Source organism: Cheilinus undulatus, linkage group 17, assembly GCF_018320785.1.
Source record: "Cheilinus undulatus linkage group 17, ASM1832078v1, whole genome shotgun sequence".
NCBI lineage: Eukaryota > Metazoa > Chordata > Actinopteri > Labriformes > Labridae > Cheilinus > Cheilinus undulatus.
This window is the reverse complement of record NC_054881.1, coordinates 37,166,770-37,183,400: the sequence shown is the minus strand read 5'-3', so window position 1 is coordinate 37,183,400 and position 16,631 is coordinate 37,166,770. Positions and strand designations below refer to the sequence as shown.

The following is a 16,631-nucleotide window of genomic DNA, read 5'->3' as shown; positions in this document are numbered from 1 at the left end:
CACCTGTCACATTTGTCTGAGAGACAATCCAGCATCATGAAGTGCTTTAATGCAGACTCTTTCATTTTCAGTGAGCTCTCCACATTTTACCATTTTGAACAGGAATGAGGAATTTCAAACTGAATTCACCCAAATTTGAGCCGGCTCACTGGGCTTCTCTGAGAAGTCACAAATTAAACAAGCGTAACATTAAACCACTAAAACTCTTTTTTCTTTTCAGGAATGCAAGTAAATAACTATATTTGACATATTAATCAAGAAATATTAATGTGCTTTACTATTTTTCCAGTTTTTTTCTAAATCATTAAATTGTAAAATTCATGCATAACAATAATAATTATATTTCAGCATTAAAAATATCATTTGGGTTAAAGAGCTTCTACATATTGGTGTATTAACCATTGCAGAAACATAAAAAATAATTTTGGTAATTACCAATGCTGTTAATCTAGGGCAGCTGTGGCATTAACCTTACTTTGGTTAGGGTTAGGGTGGTCTAATAAATTTGTTAAGCACTGTAAATGTTTGTTCTTCATGTGTTGTTGGATGTATTCATGGCATCAACACATTTTTAAAAAGAAGCAAGAAGAAACAAATGTAGAAAGAAAAGAGCATAGTGCCTATAAAAAATATTTACTCTCTAGGATGCTTTACCCTTTTATTGATGTGATAGCTGTAGTTTTCTTGCAGACTGAATAAGATTGTCCTCAAGGATTTTTCTATACTTTGGGGCGTTCATTTTACCTTCTACCTTGGTGAGGCTTCCAGGGCTGGCAGTCAAAAAGCACCCCCACAGCATGATGCTGCCATCACCGTGCTTCACAGAGGGGATGGTGTATTTGTAGTGAATTGCACTGTTTGGCGTCTTGTCTGATGGCAAAAAAAGTACCATTTTGGTCTCACTGGACCAAAGAACTTCCTACACCTTGACTATGCAGTCTCCCACATGCCTTTTGGAGAACTCTAGTCCAGATTCAACAAGGTTTTCTTCAACAGTGGCTTTCTCTGTGCCACTCTCCCATGCATTTTTGACTGGTGAAGATCCCAGGAAACAGTAGTTGTATGCAGTCTCCCCCATCTCAGCTGCTGAAGCTTGAAGATCCTTAAGAGTAGTCACAGGTGTCTCGGTGGCCTCTCTCATCACTTAAGACACATTTACTGCACTCAGGTGATCCCCATTTCATTAGCTGTGAGTCTACTAGCACCAATTGGATAGATCTATGTTGAATTAGTTAGCTGTCTTTTTTTGTCAAAAAAGGCCAAATTATATCGGCCACAAGTAATTCATGAAATCAATAAAAGAGTAAAACACCCAAGAGGGTGAATACATTTATAGGCACTGTAAGTAGCAGCTTCAATATATTCCTGAATAGTGCACCAATTGGGCAATAAGAGCGTTGTTCACCAGCCCACTGGTGAATCTTCCTGATCATTTCCTGATGCATTCACACATTGCTTCACCTTGAATTCACAAAGAAATTTAACTAGGATGCTGGAAAAAAAAAGGTGCAAATATGGAGAGAAAATTCAGCTGTTTACCTTCAGACATGCACCCACTCTTAAAATTAAAGGAAAATTCTGGAGTTTTAAGGACAAGTCTACACAGCATTATAGTGACGAGAGGAGTCTTATAATCAGACTGATTCTCCAAGGATATATCTCAATAGACATAAGTTTATATCAAAATGTTAAGTTACAACTGGTCATCATAGATACAGAGTGACAGCCTGAAAGAATTCAATGTTCTTTCTGTTACAAAATTATGAAAATTTTTACATAATTTTATGCTGTTTCTTTGGGGAAAATTATTGAGAGAGAAAATAATGAAGAATAGGTGGGCTGAAAATAACAACTATTTCCCAGAGTAGAAGTTGTAGAAGAGTGAAAGGCTTTTTGTTGCAAATGGGAACAAAAAATCTTGGAAAACAGCTGCCAACTGCAGCTGCAGAGACGGCTGATGAGAGCATCAAGTGGGAGACAAAACATCTAAATGTTTGAAAGAGTCACTTTCACTGAAGAGCTGAGAAAAGATGCAGAGTTCAGTGTTTCTTTTTGGGTACAAGGCAATGACTGACCATGCAGTCAATCAACCCTTTAACATAATAGCACTTATTTAAGGAGCTTTAAGTATGGTGGATAGATATTTTATATGAAAAGCACTGGTTGCACAGATGAAACAGCATGTTCCGTTGGTTTGAGAAAGCTTGAATGCCCATCATTTTACATTAAAGTCCAACTCTGGCTACTGGTTCCAACATTTCACAATAAACCAGAGATCTGGACTGTGGATTAATATAGAAAATTGAAAAAGTCAGGTTTCACTCTCACAAATACTGTATGTTGTACAGAGTAAAGTTTGGATCCTGGAGCTTTGGGACTTACACAGCTGATCCACTGCTATGTTGAACAACCCTAGAGACTTGGTCTGAGTGTCAGTCTAACACTTCTGTGGTAGAAGTTTAAACATCAACCCTTTCCTTTGTTTCTTAGACACTAACTAAGGTTTTTAATGCAGGTATTGACAATGCTGATGTGGAGTTTGACATCCTCTGTTGTCATAAAACCCCACTTAATAACCGCTTCATTTCAACGGGTTCAGTCAAGTTAAGAATGCAGTAAATAGTCTGGCTTGAGAGAGCAGGGTTCTGAAATATATATACAACATCATAAAAACAACAAAAAAAAAACCCTCCAAAGAGTAGCTTTTATCTGTAGAAAATGAACAAAACTTAAACTTTAGGAGCCTTTGATGTCTGAAAAAGCTCTTGTTAAGGCTGTGAATCAATGTTTTAATGAAGCAGGGCGAGCAGACAGATCGAACTGTGGAGACAGCATGTGGATTTGTATTTTATTAAATAGTATATATGTGTGTGTGCCTCACCTCAAAGCAGTAGTCCTGCCCGAGGATGCTGCTGTGAACAGGCTTGATGATAACCTCGTCCTCCATGCTTAGGTCCAGGGCTTCCACAGCGCTACTGGGGCTGAGCAATGACTCATGGGAGCGAGACTCCTTCAGCCTTGGCATCAGATGAGATCTAAGAGTGGAGAAAAAAAAACAAAGTACTGAGTCACCCTGCAGTTTGAGCAGAGGAAGTGAGAGTGAGAGCGAGGGAGAGAGAGAGAGCATATGCACAGTGTGTATGAGCGAGCGTTCATGTTGAGTGTGAAGAAAAAGCGTGCGGATGACGAAGAGAGGATGCTCCACTTCTGGCTTCAAAGTCAGCGGGTCCTCAGCATGACAAGCTCGCACTTTATATCAACACATGTCCATGCATCTGATTCTACTATCACTTGCTAATGAAGGCTTTTGTGAGCTCTCATTTACAGCTTGAAGCATCAGTGAATCCTTAATCTTCATTAATGATGAAGTTCAGACTGTTTCCTTAATTTCATAATGCTTCCCAGTGCTCAGCATCATTCTGTCCATCTGTGCTAGGGAGCCGGAACACCAAATAAACCGGTGACCATGTCAACTCTTCTTTACTGTACTATGAGAACAGCTCAGAGGTAACTTAAATAAGTTCAATGCTTTCACAATGACAGGCCTAAAACTCTATTCATGGACATTTTTCCATCTAGAGTAGATAGGGAGTCAAAGTTAAGAGCCTTTGAATGTGTGTAGTGTTTGCGGTCACTATTCTCTGTTTCAAGAAGAGACAGTAAAAGAGACCTATAGCTGAGGAGTGGTATGTGTTGGCTTTGGTGCCCCTTGTGGACAAAGCAATACTTTTTATCGCTTTCTGATTTTGTCCTTAACACGCTTGAATAGTGAGATAAAAATTGTAAACCTTATTCTGATGGTCTTGATTGTTTTTGTAGCTCATACAGAGTCATCACTATTACTTTGATAACCCGACAAAATCTTATCACAGGAACTTGAAATGGAACATTTCAGGAAGTGCTTGGCCACATACAGTGTCTTTGAAAAATATTAACCCCCTTTTATTGATTTTAAAAATCAGTTATCAGTTATTCAGTCCTTCACTTCAGTGATTAGTAGATGAAATTTTACTAAATTTTTCTGCACAGAAATCAGGCGTGACCAACCATTTTCAAGTCCAGCCACAAATTCTCTATTGACTTGACCATTTTAGAACATTTACCTTGTTATTTTAAACCATTTCAGCATAGCTTTCAATGTATGCTTTGGATCATTGTCCTCCTGGGAAATAAGTCTTCTAAGCTGTAGTTCTCTTGCAGGCTGAAAAAGACTGTCCTCCAGTACTTCCCTATATTTTACAGCATTAATTTTACCCTGCCCTCCAGGGTGTGTCTGCTGAGAAGCATCCCCACAGCATGATGCTGCCACCACTGTGCATCCCAAATGGGGATGGTGTGTTTGTGTTGATGTGCAGTGTTTGCATCTAGTCTAATGGCCTAAAAGCTCCATTTTGGTCTCATCTCACCAAATAACTTCCATTTCTTCTATTTCTTGATGAGTTTTCTCTGAGTTGCCTGAAGTGTTCTTTTGCCTTTCATGGTGTAATGGTAGCCAGGAATACTGATTAATGAGTGACTGGACCTTCCAGTCACTGGTTTCTTTATATTAAAAACATCTGAGACACATTCACTGCCCTCAGGTGATGCCCATTTCACAAATAGTGAGACTACTAGCACTAACTGGCTGAACCTCTGCTGACTTTGGTCCGTCACTTTAAAGGGGGAAAATATTCATCCAACCATTGATTTTATTATACTAACCATGATTATTTTATAAAATAAAAAAGGGTAAAACATCCAAGAGGGTAAATTATTTTTATATATATACACAGGATGTTAGTTATCATCTCTTTGTTTTATCATAGTTCCATTGCAGCCAACTTTTTCTATGTCTTACTGAAAAGTGGATAAAAAGCTAGATTTGCTCGCAAATGATGTGAGCAGCAATGGGTGAATACACAAACATCAGCCCATGACAGTGTTAACAGTGTCAGGACATGGGAGACATGAGGTCATATGCTGGTGTAATGACTGCGAATGTTCTGTTAATAGTGCCCTCTATGGATGGCTTACACACTAATCCCATGTATGTGCGTGGGCCCGCTGTGTTTGTGTGTGTACTGTCTGTCTCTTGTGTGAGACGGAGAGCTTTTCAGGAAAAAAAATGCAGCAGCCGTAATGACAGATTAGCAACCGCGTGCAGCCCTTTGTACAGTCAGCCGGCTTTGTTGTTAAATCCACGGTCCAATGTGGAGTGGATAATGATCCTCTCTCGTACTTACACACAAGCACAAACATGTCGGCACACACAGAGTCAAATTTCATCCTCTGTAATAAAGAGGGAAAAAAAACTCTTGCAAACACCTCTATATTAGAGTCCAGTTTTAGGAGCTTTTCCAAAGCAAAGCTGCAGGGGAAGTGTGTTTGCAGCTAGTCCTGCTTTCTGATTGGCTGGCTGGGTACTGGGCAGAACAGAGAGCGAGTCAAAAGAGCTGGGAGGAGGGGAAACTGTTTTTTTTTTTTTTTTTTAAGTAGGATGTGCTGTCAGAGGCAGAAAGAGGCAAGAACTTCATGTCTGAAACAACCTGTGTGATCATTTTTCTCACAAACACCACATATCTTATCTTTAAACAAACTTCATTATATACATCCATTATTACAAGAAAACATACAAGTGCTTTTTCTGTAACACTCATCTGCAGTAGAAGTTTCCTCTAAAGTATTGTTCTACATATTTAAAGAGAGAAATTACCACAATGAGAGGGATGTATCTTTCAAGAGAAATATATTCTCTTCCTCTATCATGATCCCTTTTTCTCTCTGCATAACATATTAGAACATTAGTGTCAGTAGAAATGGTGGGAGACTGTGAAAGTATGACTTTATGAATAATAATGCAGTCTGTCATCTGTATTAAATTGCACTGTAACGTGTAATTTACAGCCCATTGTGGGCCACGTTGTAACCATGACAGTGACGAGTGTCTGGCGTGTGAAATGTGCTCCTAGCTTCTGTGTAACCCCGTTTGACATGCTGTTCATGTTGACTGCAGCAAATAACAAGTGGTATCAAAAATCACGGCTTACTTAATCCCCCCCCCCCAATATAATCTGTTCTCAGCAGACGTCCTTCTTCGTCCTTGACAATCCTCCATTTCTCTGCCTTTTATTTCTTTCCTGTCTTGTTTTCCTCTTATTCTGTGTTTACCTGAGGTGGCGAGGTATGGTTTATCGTCTGGGATTCTTCAGATTCTCTTTTACACTCATTTGTATCCATCTCTCTGTCTTTTTCACTTCTCTGCTTTTTTATCCATCTTCATTCTTCTCTCTTGGTAACCAATCAACACAGCCGTCTTTTTCTTCAGGGCTTCATTCCAGCCACATAAATACTTGAGTAACATCCCTGTGATAGCTGAGACACTTGCAGTGGTTCCTACACATACAGAGAAGTGTATAAAGCCCTGTAGTAAAATACATAATTGAAAAGGTCACACTATAAAGAACAGGGTGTGAGAGGACCTTGTCAAAATTACAGGGGAAGAGAATACGGGCACCTCTAAGAGTATGTCTTGGAAGACATTCTCTGGTAAATTTGAAAGACCCAGATTTATATTTCTTAAGTTTAAATCAAAAGAAAATTCTAACTTTCTGACAGGAAAAATGTAAATCAGTGGAGATAGGAAAGGAAGAGAGCAAAAAGACTGATCTTTGCTAGCGTTTAGTATTCTTAATTCCACTGCAGTTTTCGAGAGACTGTATGTTTTGATTTGTCCTTTAGCTTCCTGCAGAAGTGTATGTAAGGCCTGAACAGTATGAGAAAAGCATGCAATGTGCAATAACACTGTACAATACTGCAATGTTGATATGAAGTGTGACAAATGAAGATATTTAGCAATAAAAACTCTTATAGCTCTTATTTATGTTTCCACAATACCCACATTTGCAACAAGTTTCTGTCAACTCCAGACAGCTCATACAATCAAAAATCCACCATCTGAAAATATTAGAAAATTGTGGAAAAGTCTAATTTGCAAAGGTTTCCTGGGCCCTCATTTTATCACTATGGTTCAGTACACACAACCACAATCATGGGGAAGACTGTCCACTTGACTCTTGTCCAGAGGACAATCATTGACACCCTCAACAAAGAGGATAAGCTACAGAAGGTCACTGCTGAAAAGGCAGGCTGCTCTCTGAGGCTGTATCAAAGCAAATTCATGGAAAGTTGACTAGAAGGGAAAAGTGCAGCAAGAGAGGGAGCACAAGCAACATGGATAAGTCCAGCTAGAGTGGACGGCCAGACAAAGCAGATTCAAGAACTTAGGGGATCTTAACAAGGAGTGGGCTGAGGCTGGAGTCAGTGGATCAAGTGCCACCACACAGTCCAGGAAATGGACTACAACTGTCAAGTCAACTGTCAATTGTCAAGCCAATCCTAAATCACAGACATCACAACCTGGAATAAAAATAACCAAGATATGTTTGGTTATTTTCATCCCTTGAGTGCTCCAGTAAATTCCATCTTTGTAATCAGTGTATTGCAAATTATTTTATTATGTTGATGAAATGCTTTAAGTCTGATATTGACACGGGCACTTCACTATTACAATGGCAGAAGTGCCAGTGTCGGTCGAAGGCTACTAGGCATGGTAGGGGTATTTTGAAGAAATAAAGTAAAAGAAAGTGACAATAGAATTAGCTTACTCAGCACAAATGACTGACTTTCTCAAAGAAGCCAGCTGATTTCATTTCTTGTCTCACAGCTCTAACAACCAATCACAGCTCATTCTCTCAACAAAGGCAATGCGTTTAAATATGTCGTCCTGCATGCTGCATCAGTGTCAGTAACACCACACTGCTGCTGGCAAAGCTTCACGTCCTCCTTTCTAGCCTAAAGCTTTTGTTGCACCTTCACATTCACTCTCAAGCTACAACAGAGTAGATTCCTGCTGAAATAAATTACCCTGTCTTCAACAAGCATTGTCATTAATTTATTCATCTATCTATGGAGGTTTCTGGCAATGAACTCCCTGAATAGTCAAAGTAGCAGTTTGACTTGCAAAAGGAGCATCATTTGAGCAAAGCCTCCATCGGCAAGAAAAAATAATAATGTATAGCCATTTTGCAAGAATGGTTCAATGTATGATGAGAGTAATTCCCCTAGAGGGCGCTCACAAACTGAAAAACTTACAGCAGACTAAAAGAGGCATATCTCTGTAGACAGGCAGTGATCTGACATTTGCTACTATTAGCCCTTTTTGAGCTTTTTCTTGCATTGCTATGGAAACGCTCCTAAAATGATTTGCAGGCATCCAATTTTAAAATTTCAAGCTTTCTTAACTTTCCATGTACAAACTGTGCACTACACAGATTAACACAGGGAATTTGCCCATCGGGCAGGAACAAGGCCAGAGAGAATCAAAAGGCCTGTATTAACAGTGAACCTGTTAATAAGTGCAATAATATTCCAGGGCGATGTACAAAATGACAAAAATCCAAATTTGGAGGGTCAGAAACATCATATTTCACCTGCTTTCTTTATATTAGGACTTTTTCTGAGCAGACCATTCTGTGATCAGGGCATCTGAGATCTGCTAATGCCACTGAGTTTTAGAGGCAATGATTTGACATGTATAAATCACACATTTAAAGTGCATCTTGACCTGGGTACAATCACCAGCCTCTTGTCTATTTACAGTCATCTCTGAGTGTTGTAAACAAACAAAAAATATTTCCCCCTTATAGTAAGCCATGCAACAGCTTACTCTGAGTACTGTTCTTTTTGGTACAAGGCCAAAAGCAGTCAGGGAAAGATAAAGCAGTCAGCATTGCACTGAGCAATTTGTCAACAGCAGGAGAAATAAAACAGATACAAAAACAAGATGTGTTCGATACATCTATTTCTATTTCTTTGCCTTTACTGATCATTATCTTGACTGCATTTCATCTCAACCCAGTGATGTGTCTTTGAAAGATTTCCAGAAATATTTCCTGGTATGTATGTAACCTGGGGGTTAAAGTGCAAAAAACCCAAACCTAATCTCCCTGTATGAGCAGAGATCACCATTGAAAGTTACCTTAATTAAACTGACATGTGAACTCGGTGTGTGTCAAAATATTCAACTGATTATGAAATACTACATTTTCATATTCAATTTGGCCATCTACAGCTGGTGGAAAACATGAACTGTTTAAGGACTAATGCCTCTGCATCAGGCAGAAATCTCAATGCCCTGGTTCCTGCTCAGGTTCAATAGAAACTGAATTAGGAGCACATTCAGAGCAGAGTAATGGCTTCTGAGTGTGTCTGGGCAGTACCCGGTCCACTTTGCCTGTACATCCTGAGAGAAGAGTTCATCTGATAGCCTGTCTGGGATCTGATATAGTTTGAAACCTTGGGCTGGTATAGGCGTCAGAGCACTCAGACTTCTTAAACACTGCTTTGCTGGCCAGACCACAAGGGATTATATTTGTCCTGATGGCTCAAGATAGGCTGAATTAATGTACTGTAACTCTAACAGAGCATAGAAAATCTACATCTTGCACACTTTCTTAAGGAGAATGTACTGTTTCACTACAAATACATGCACAACAAAAACATCAGCACGTTACAATGCATGTGAAGTGGTGTTAGTCTACACATGGGAAGTAATACCCCCTCTGTGGTGTGAGTCCATTCTTGTTACTGTAATAACCAACATGCTAAATCACCCTTAAGCTGCTGACATAACTTTGAACAACAAATACTTTTCTCAGGAAAGGCCTTGGGTTAATGCTAACACTGAGAAGTCTGATATTGAGTCTTCTTTCTAACAGTGTTTACTGTGGTCGCCACCCTGCACAGTGTTTACACAGCACTTGGCTTTGCTGCTGGAACAGCGTTTAGAAAAATCAATGTGCTCTCCACTTGGAGACTGGCACTGCAATTATTTGTTATTAACACTATTACCAGAAAGCACATTAGACCAATCTACCAGTATCATACATCTTCACAAACAGAACCAAGTAGAGACGGGGTGACTGTGGACCTGTAGAAGAGCTTCTTAACAAGAAGGCTGGGGGTTCGTTTTCCAGCTATTGCTGCCACATGTCAATGTGTCCATTTGACTGACCAAATTCAGTAGAGGTCCATCCAATTAGTGCTAGCAGTCTCACAGTTAGTGAAATGGGGATCACCTGAGCGATGTGAACATGTCTCAAGTGATTATATAAAGACACCTGTGTCTGGAAGTTCCATTTGCTTGTTAATCAGTATTCCTGGCTACCATTACACCATGGAGACAAAAGGACACTGCAAGAAACTCAGATAAAAGGTTATTGAAAAGTGTAAGTCAGGGGATGGACACTAAAAAGTTTTTCAATGCACTAAACATCCCCCAGAGTTTAATTAGATCCATTATCAAGAAATGGAAGGAATATGGCACATGTGTAAATCTGCCTAGAAACAAATTGATTGTGCAAGAAGGAGACTAGTGAACGAGGTCACCAAGACACCTATGAGGAGTTACAAGCTTCAGCAGCTGAGATGGGAGTGACTGTGTACAACAACTGTTGCCTGGGTTCTTCACCAGTCAAAGCTTTATGGGAGAGTGGCAATGACAAAGTCACTGTTGAAGAAAACTCAGATTACATCACCAAAAGACATGTGGGAGACTCCATATTTAAATGGAAGAAATGTCTTTGGTCTGATGAGACCATGGTGCATTTTGGCCACCAGACATGACGCTATGTTTGGCGGACTCAAACACGGCACATCCCCATAAACACACCATCCCCACTGTGAAGCATGGTGATGGCAGCATCATGCTGTGGGGATGCTTCTTGACTGGCAGCCCTGGAAGTCTCATCAAGGTCGCTTTCCCATGGAAAGGTAAAACATGGCTGCTTCAGTACTGTGACACTTACTTGCACCAGTAGTTTTTCCACCTTTAGAAGTACTTCACAATAATAATAAATATTTCTACTGATGGCGATATCTTCCTTTAGTAGCTTAAAAAAAGAGGCAGAGCAACCAGTTTTAGTCTGTTTTATTACCTGTGTAAATTTACTAACACAGCCTTTGAGCAACTGCTAGCCAACCCGTGATCATCCAGTAATTTTAAGTCTCTAAATATTTACCTAACAAAACCTAAAGTAAATACCTGGCTTAGGGAGTAGAGACACAGCAAGAGTGTATGCTTACAAAGTGCCTACAGTTTATAAATGATGAGCGACATTAGTTAGAATTTGAAATATTGAACATTCTTAATTTTGCTAGCATTGGTCGTACTGAGCACTCACTTTTATTGTTTCTGGCTGCCTTGAAAGAAAGCAGATGGCTAATACCTGAGTCAGAATGGGAAAAAAGTCAATATGATTCTGAGGAATTCTGAAAATATCTCCAGATAAGTATTCACTCAAGACCTTCTTGTCTGGTAATACATACAGGTAACTCCACTAAGATCTTCCAGGAATTTAAAACCATTCATATATTACATCATTCATCCCATAATTCAAGATTCAGGCCAGAGTACAGCTGTGTTTACAAGAGTCATTAGCCTCTGCTCTCTTTTAATGTTAAAATAAATATGAGCAGATATGAGAGCTGTAGAGAACAGCAGCACAGTGGTAGGACCAGTTATTTGTAAGAGTGTACTTAGGGTGAGGTTGCAGCACATAGAGTTTTCATCATATTCATCTCTCCGTAGAGCCTCAAAGTTCATTAACTCTCCTCACAGCTGGCTCAGCTTATAGTCTGGGCTCCAACCAGTCAGCAACAACAACCACTCCACAAGCTCCTGTGTCTGAACTCTAACATCAAAGCAGAGCACATCACAGTTTAACGGCAAAACATGAATCATACAGTAATTGTTCAAGCTTGATTATGAAACACAAGCACTGCAGAGACAGGCAAGCGGACAAATAAGCCATTCTTCCTGCATCAAGCTGTCACACAATAAAGTGTCCATTATTCCCACTGGTCTGGCTCTGAGTCAGTGGAGGGGACCACAGGCCATGATGAAACAATTACGTGTCTGTCACATTGCAAAGGAACCCTGTCACGGGCTTGATCACTCACTTGATCCAAGCAGATGTGGTTGGTCTTTCGCTGTACTTGGTCGGAATAAAGCCAAAGTATCTGATCAAAGAGGAAGCTGACCTTATCACCATTTGAGTCAGAACTTTCTGCTGATTCATGTCTCTAGACTCCTTTTTATTTGGCAACATAAGAGGAACTGTGTTTTGGACAAAGACTGTATAAATAACTGGAGAAACCCCTCTTGAATTTAAAAGGATGGGCAATGCCAGTGACTTAGACCTGTGTTTTTCCTATCTCCTAGCATGGATTTCATCAGCTGGCTGAGAATAGAAGTCAGTTTTTCCCCATTCTTCCAACTTTGAAATACTACCTCTGTAAACACTTTTGTGATGACTCGATGGTCTAAATTTCATGTATTAAACAGACTCAAGCTAGAGTTATAGCAGTTTAACTGGACGACTGTCCTTGTCCCAGTATAGTTTGTCACGTAATCTGAATGTCCAGAAGTGGGGGACAGCCAATAGGAATGAGAGAAAAGTTAGTACTTTACAGTATAAAACCGGATCTCAACGCTGCAATCAGCATCAGAAGCATTCTACATATATTGAATACAATCCCTACACTTTTTTAAAAAAAGTGATTTTTACCAGTTTAACAGATTTACCAGATAACAAATCACTCAGTCCTGCAGACCTCCTAGCTTCTAGCATTGTGGTTTTCAACCTTTTTTGCCCAAAGCATACTAAAGATAAAGCCAAAATCTCAAAGCACAGCATATCCATATCCTCCCGATACGACCTCTTTAAAGCACATGATGGTAACTTATGGTAAGTTGCTGTACTGTTATAGTAATAGACTATGGTTGCACAAAATCCCACAGCACACCAAGATTGACCTCAGACCATTTGCGAAGCACTGGTCAAACCAGATGAAAGGAGAAAAGGGTCTTCAGTAGTCATAACCCATTTAACTTATAAATACATCACTTTGTCACAAACATGCTTTCAAATGAAACAGCGATATATTATTGACTGAATAAATTTTGTGGGGTCAGCGACCGAGCAAGATGCACGGTTCACGAATGAGCCTGCGCAATGATATGGCCCTTTAATGTGAGCTACAGTAGCTAGCTCCTGTTTGAGTGTCAGTTTCTTTTCCTCCATTCCTTCATCGTTATTTAATTCACATAGAAAAAGCAAAATTGGTACCAAATGAAGAGACATGAGGGAGCCAAACATCCAGCTCTACTGAGCTGAGCCAAATGATCTGGATTACTGAAAAGACACAGATTTCTTGTTGCAGTGAACAAGGCTGCAGGCTAGTGAGACGGGCATCAACTAAGAAAACACAGTCAACATCACAGTTTAATGAGCTAAACCATGGTAAAACCAAACACGACCGCTTACGGAAACTGACCATATACAAGCATTGTGTGGCACCACTCATCCAGGCATTAGATGGAAGCTGATTTTCTTCCTGCCTAAACCTGGATTTTTTTTTTTACACTTTTTTTTGCCTGAATATTTCACTACTTTTGAGACTTAAAAGTAGCTTAAGAATTAAGAATGTTTATGGACCTTAAAAGCTTGGCATTGTCGTAAACTGCTAAAAACATGGCCTTTTTTAGCACTTTATGTAGAAACTACTCCTTGCCCCCCAGTGGGGGTTCTCAAAGTGCTGTGTGACATCATCTGCAAAGAACCTTTCCATACACAGCAGGGGAGCTGATAAACTGACAAAAGCATGTCTGCCTTGACTATGGTAGCTGCCCTCCTTCAGCTTGTTACTATGGACCTTCTTCCTTGTGATAAACTGAGTGGAAACATGGAGAAATTGTACAGCTCTGTACCTTTAATGCATGCACCACACTTGACTTTTGCACAACTGTGTTGTACGCTTTCCCTCTAACTTACAGTTGTAAGTAAATGAGTTATCAATCTTTATAAAGAGTCTACTGTTTTTGATCCTTTTCAATACACAAAAAATATGCAGGGTATGCTCTGGATTGCTATCAAGCAATAAGCAAGTCACTCCAACACTGATGAGTCAGCTAAAATAGAAATATCGCCCTGAAATTTCCAAAGTGACTGTCTGATTGACTAATAGTAAAAAGAAAAGGTAAGTGCATAAATTGCCAAACTCAAGGCCTAAGAACAGAGTTATAATAACTAATGGACTACATCACAGTAAGCTATGTCCACTTTTTTATGGTCTTTGTGTGGGTTTACCTGTTTTCCTGCATCTACCAGCCATCTGCCGATTGTCAGCTACACTGGAGTGAACAGTTGGTTGAAGGGTGGCAGGAGAATACCGACAACAATACAAACGTCTGGCCGATAGTGGGAGACGGAAAAAGGAGTAGTCAGGAGGAGGCAAGGGAAAGAGATGAGGGGGGATCCTGTCAGATGCTGCTGGTGCAGAACGCTGGATGTGCGAGCTGAACCGCTGACATGTGGCAACAGGCCTCGGAGCCCAAACACCAATCAGGGATGGCTCAAAAAAGATCCAGTCAACGGAAGAGCAGAGAAAAAAACTTGCTCTCTGTCGATGTACGACACGCTGCAGAGAAAGACAGATCTCTGGGGATGGACACAAAAGCATGTTTCGGGTTGTGATTGAGTGAAGCAGCTGGATGTGGGCAACTAATGTGACAGCTATACTATTACTCCTAGTGACAATAACCCTGAGAGGAAAAATGTTCACATTTACTGACATTCCTAATCAAAAGCATCCCTTTAGCTCATCCAACTGTGACTTCTGTGAGTCTTGATTGGGGTAGCTAACGCGGCGATGAAAATAGAAATCTGTGCATTCAGACAGATGGGTAAAACGTATGAGTGGGCACAGTCAAGCCTGAGCTGGTGCATATCCAGTGCATTAGTGCTTTGCATCAACCTGTGCTGGTCGATGGCGCCGGCTTTTGAGGCTCGTAGCAGTCTAATGCAATGAAGACAAAAGAGAGATTACACTGGGGAAGACGGTGAGAGAGACACTGCCCGGGGCATCTTTGAAGCTTTGGTGTGACCGCTTTTGTGAAGAACCAGTTAACGCTATAGATGGAGGCACACATTATCTAAAAAAGTATAGATGGAATAGCTGCGTACAAAGAGTGCCTTTCATTTACAGGCAGGAAGGAAGCTTTTAAAGTTAACAATGAGACACACGGCCCTTCCCACTTAGCGCGCACACACACACAGGAAAGGAAGGAGCTAGCTGTAGCTTTTAGTATCTAAATGATTAGCTCCTCTCAGCTCCCCTTTAGGCGTCTGCAGAGATGCCTGACTCACTGGCAGATACTCCACAGTGTGGGAAAAGTTGGCTGGTAACTGAGATCAGGTGGCAGGGAGAACAACTGTTGGGAGAGCTAACGCAGCAACCAAGCCAGACTGTCTGCAAACACACACAACAAACACATACACACAAACACACACAGGCACAGCTTGATTACAGCGAGTGTAGCTTCACTGCAAGGGCTGGGAGGTAATTCAGCGCAACATCTGCTAGGACACTCGCTGCAGGAGGGGAATACGGAGCGCTGAACTGGCTGGGATTTGGTTCTCTGAGGTCAACGTGTTGGTTGAAAGAGAACAGAACAGCTGGACGGGCAACACAAGCAACCGCTTCTGGACTGAGGATGATGACACTGGCAGCTGCGGAGCACAACAAGCAAAGCACCTGTGACGATCTGTGGAGTTTCTTTATTATTCTGTTCCCATGTCAGTTATAAGAGCCAAAAGTCAAAGGGTTATTATTGCATGTTGTGTAGCAGCTACAATCAAACAGGCTTTGTTACATGGAGAAGACTGAGCCGAGCTGCATTCACAGTAATTACAGCAGTGCGTGCAGCCACAACACCACAATGACAGAGAATGTATAATGAGGTCTAAGGTCACACTAATGAACGACTCCTTAAGCAGTAGCTCTGGTCAGAGGGCAAAGTACAAATGTCACACTAATGACTAATGGCTTTCCGGGAACTCGCTGCCACACAGTGATCGGTATATTGATTTAAATAATGCACTTTATGTGTCGTGTGGTTAGAAAACAAAGCATGATTGAATACAAGAATACACAGTTTGTTTTTGTCACACGGCCTTGTGGATTTTTCAGCCTCATGACTTCATGTCCTAGTGGCCCAGTGTGGAGTCACCCACACACATTCACACGCAAAGAGGAATCCCCCGAGCGGTTTCAATGCTCACTCACACAAAGGGCACTGCCAGGAATGGGAGGAGAAGGGTTGACTTTCATCAACAAACAGGGCATCATGAGGGAGGGATTTATTTGATTGGATGATTTAAAAACCCAGATTAAGGATTATGTGACCACTACATGCATGTGCATTACTCTTTAATACTGCTGAATTTTGGACTGATGTGACTTCTGCTTTTTGACTGTGCCTTGACCAGCACTATCCTGTAAACTTGCTTTTGTTTATCACTGGGAATATTCCTCAGGAGAGATCAGGTTTTCCCCAACAGTACTGAAATTGTTTGAAAATAACATGAGTTAAGCCATGCCTTAAATATGATGGTCTATTGTCTAGGCTTTTAAATGTTCAAAATAATGTCCAACAGAGGTCCCCACTGGGCCTGATTTTACTCATTATTAATTGTGGTGTAAAGATAAACCGATCTGGATCGGTTAACCCATCTTAACATGAAAGGTCTGAG

The 16,631-nt window shown here is 40.6% G+C and overlaps 1 protein-coding gene across 9 annotated transcripts in view; it reads right to left on the bottom strand.

The window, feature by feature from the left end:
* Positions 1-16,631, bottom strand: part of dab2ipb (DAB2 interacting protein b) — a 224,885-nt gene that overhangs the window by 68,054 nt on the left and 140,200 nt on the right. For all 9 annotated transcript variants that reach the window (XM_041811069.1, XM_041811067.1, XM_041811066.1 and 6 more), the window contains one exon: positions 2,882-3,035. In XM_041811069.1, coding sequence (XP_041667003.1) covers positions 2,882-3,035 — 154 coding nt within the window. The remainder of the gene's footprint in view (positions 1-2,881; positions 3,036-16,631) is intronic.